At 38.0% G+C, this 4,034-nt stretch overlaps 1 protein-coding gene across 1 annotated transcript; it reads right to left on the minus strand.

The window, feature by feature from the left end:
• Positions 1-454: 454 nt before the first annotated feature.
• On the minus strand, positions 455-3,727 carry LOC121966835 (F-actin-uncapping protein LRRC16A-like; the record flags this gene model as incomplete). Its single annotated transcript, XM_042516909.1, has 7 exons — positions 455-627; positions 1,129-1,183; positions 1,592-1,691; positions 1,787-1,868; positions 2,319-2,388; positions 3,292-3,396; positions 3,651-3,727. Coding segments are annotated over 7 exons (662 nt in total), but the record flags the coding sequence as incomplete, so codon positions are not given.
• Positions 3,728-4,034: the final 307 nt, after the last annotated feature.

Here is a 4,034-nt window from a genome sequence, read left to right on the forward strand (position 1 = left end):
CTAGCTTTAAAAAAAAAATACACTTATACATTTATCTCTTTTTTTTTTTGGTGTCCTTCTTGTTAACTATGCCGGTAATACCGTCTTCTTCGCTCACAGTTTCAATAAAATTAACTGAATGACTAAAATGTGGAAATCTTACCAAACTAACATTATGCGTCCATAAGGACAAGAAAGTTTAAACACATACACATATTTGTATGTCGATGTGAGCAGCTCATGTTATCTCCAGCAGGGTGCCAATACACATCCAAATGAACTGCATGGTAACCACGGTAACCAGATCGAGCCTGTGAAGTGTCTTTTCCCTCCTCCGTCTCACATTTAGAGATGTCGCTCTGCAGAATTTCTGCGTGTTGAAGTTTGAACCGTTTCCTGACAGTTTCCCTCTGAAAATCACCTGACTCGGCGTGAACGGCCCCTAAAGCTTTGATTCGACTTCCTCGTTGCTGACCTGAGTTTGGTGTTGATCTGCAGGGCTTTGGCCAGCATCTTGGCCCCCATGTCCCCCATGGCGTTCCCACTGATGTCCAGTTTGGTGAGAGACGTGTTGCTGCCCAGAGCGTTGAGGACGATGGAGAGGTCGGCCTTCAGCTTGGAGTCGGCCAGCGACAGCGAGGTCAGCGGCTGCGGGGGGACAGATCACAGGACGCATTATTTTAGGAGTCTAATGAATGCTGCAGTATGAAATGATCGGTGACCACAGACGCACGTCGCATTCACTGAATTAAAAAAAAAGGACAACTTATCTCGTAATTAAGAGATCTTGTAAAGATCTAGTAAACTGAATTATAGGGAAAATGAAAAGTGGTGAACAGATGATTTTTGTAGGCCAATCAGGACAGATGTTGGAGGATATTTTGGATGAAAATGAGGATGTAGCTCACTTTCAGTCTAACGGTCGAATCATTTGTGTTTTGACATTTCATTCATGAGTTATTGATCCCCGAAGTTTGAATCTGTCAATATCTTTCCAGCTTTACCCGAATCTTTTTTTGCCATAATTACGAAAAAAGGTGTCAATTTTTTTAAAAATCAGTGAATACAAAGCGCTTCTGTATGTAACCGCGGTGACAGGAGGAAGAGGCTGAAAGAGAAGAGCTGATGTGACGTGTAAGTTTGACTCACTGACTCCTCCTCTTGAATCATGTGAACCAGGTTGTCCAGGACCTGAGACACATTTCTGGAGACAAAAACAGTCAACAATTAAAAAAGAAATGCATTAATAAATCTTTAAACCTCAACAAATCTGCGTGGTTTCTATCAAAAAACATGGAGAGTAAAAAACTTAAAAACTTAAAAATTATTTATCTTTTCTGTTTTCAAAAACACGGGAAGAAAGTGCCGAGCAACAAAAGAAACAACAAACAACAAAAAAAACTAAACTACACAAAAACTAAAAAGTTAAAGGAAAAATTATTTATTTCTTTTTTGATTTCAAAAACACGGGAACATACTAATGATGTAACGGAAACCCGGCTTAAGAAAAGTGTCTGAATGCAGCACAAGAAAACTGATCCAGGTTCCAAAGGGTTAATAATAATTTTAAATGAAAAAATACGAGCTCTGGCATTTCTGAGTCTGAACACACTTGGACTTGATGTTGTTGAAGTTCTTGCCCAGAGAGAGGTGTCGGATGGAGCGGTTCTTGGCCAGCCAGACCAGCAGCGTGGTCAGGTCCATGTCCAGCCCTGAGGGGACGCAGCAAAGACACGTGAGCCGCCGCCATCACAGTCAACACACGTCATATCGTAAACGTACCACACGTCGTCTGAAATCCTCTCACCGTTGTCAGAAATGTCCAGACTGGTGATGTTGGGAATCTCCGCCACACAACCCTCCAAAATCTGAGAGCCTCCTGAACGCAGCTTGAGAGCAAAGAAAATTTCAAATATTTTTTAAATGCAAAACAACAGAAAAAAACAGGAAACAAAATCAAGAACAGATGAAACCAAGCATATCTGTCCAATGTGCTGTTTAAACGATACACAAATCATTTTTACTGTCAAATGTGCATTGCTTTGTGTTTTTTGTGATCCATTTTGTAGATATGGAAGATGCGTACAGGCTGAGGTATTTGTTCAGGTATGAAATGTATAAATTAGCCAATTACCAGAAAAAAAGACGTTTACTGTATTTGGTTTTTTCGTGGTTCCTTTCATTTGTTTGTATTTTTATTAATTTTCTACATGTTTTGTTTTATATATGCAAGAAAAGCAGATGGTTGTTTAAAAAAAAAATTAAATTAAATAAATTAATGTTTTTTGCACGTTTGAGCACATTTTACTGCAGAGTGTCGAGGTTTGTGTCAGTTTTACCTCACAGCAGCTGAGATCCAGAGACACGTCACTGAGGTTCGGGTTACAGCCGAGTCCCAACAGCAGCGCTCTGCAGACAGACGAGAGACAGACGAGACACAGACGAGACACAGAGGAGACACAGAGGAGACACAGAGGAGACACAGAGGAGAGACACAGACTGATCAGACCAACAGTTTAACAGCAGTGTGCAGAAAACAGTGTCATCGTCTGAGCAAAATAGCACAAATTCAGTGTCAAAAATACATGAAAATTTACAGCAAAAAACAACTACTGACTTAACTGATTAACAATAATAATTAATAATATTAATAATTAATTTATAATAATTTTGTAACATAATTTTAAATACATAAATATAAATATTGATGAATGGATTTTCTAAATCTACTAATTTCTTGCAATTTGCAGGATAAATATCCCGCCCACATTTTAGAAAACACAAACAGGAAAAAAAAAAAGAAACTAAAGAAAACCAAAGAACTTCTTTAAAAAACATGGGAAGAAGGCAAGAAGCAACTCAAGGAGAACTGAACCCAAAATTAGCACGAAATTAAAAGAAGTACAGGAAATTTACCTGAAAATATTTTTTTTAAAAAAATACATAAGAAAGTGCAGGGAGTAATTAACAAAATTAAAAATGAAATAACTTGTTTTTCCTCAAAAATAATTTTAACATTTTAATAATAATATAACATTTTTTATGTCAAAATCTTCTTATTTCTTGCACTTTAGAGAACATTTTTTGCCAAGTTAGCTTTTCCCGTGTTTTTCAAAAGAAATCAAATATTAAAAATACGGCATCTAAACACAGCACAAGAAAACTGATGTGGATCCAGGTTTCAACGGGTTAAAAGGGGAAACGCAGCGGCGACAGCCCGACTGTCGATGTTCCCTCAAATCTACGAACCAAAACGAAACTTTCAAACAGTTTAAGTGACGACAGGAAGTGAGCTGCAGCGTGTTTTCTTACTTGAGCGCCTCCAGAGGAAGTCGCGTCCCCGACAGACTGACGCAGCTCAGAGCCTGAACGCTGCTGAAGAACTGCTTAAAGGACGGAGGGATTTCTTTACACTTCCTGAGCGGACGAGAGGAGACACGGCTTAGAAAGCACACTGCAGAGAGCGCCAATAAATTCATAAACCAAAAAATGACTGCCACGTATCTCAGACTGTTGGTTAAATTAAATGAGGCGGTGCCTGTTAAACACCGGAGAAGTAATTTGTTAGTCCAGAGTTGCAGAAAATGCATCTTTAAATATATTTTTAACAACATCAGACAGGTTCGTGAGTTGCCTGCTGTCAGGAGGAATGAGTGAGTTTAACATCTGACCTGTGAGAGAAGACGGACTTTGACATGTTGAGGACGGACAGATGTTTCAGAGACCCTCTGAGCAGAGACGCACACACCTGAAACACACAAATGTTCATCTTTACTCATTTCAAACATGTGAAGAAAAAAAATAAAGACAATATCATACAAAAACAAACAGACCAAAAAACAAAGGAAAAATTACAGACAATGAAAAAGATAAAGAAAAAAAATCATGACTAAATACATAATGACGAAAAGTAATTAGAAGAAGTAAAAACGTATTTAATCCCAGCGCTTCCCCATAAGACATTTAAACCTACACTATAAATAATCAAATACACATAAACCCACATAGTCAAAATTCAATTATTATTATCAGTATCTAAAATCAAATCAAAAATA

This window comes from Plectropomus leopardus, unplaced genomic scaffold (genome assembly GCF_008729295.1).
Source record: "Plectropomus leopardus isolate mb unplaced genomic scaffold, YSFRI_Pleo_2.0 unplaced_scaffold2606, whole genome shotgun sequence".
In the NCBI taxonomy this organism is placed as follows: Eukaryota; Metazoa; Chordata; class Actinopteri; order Perciformes; family Serranidae; genus Plectropomus; species Plectropomus leopardus.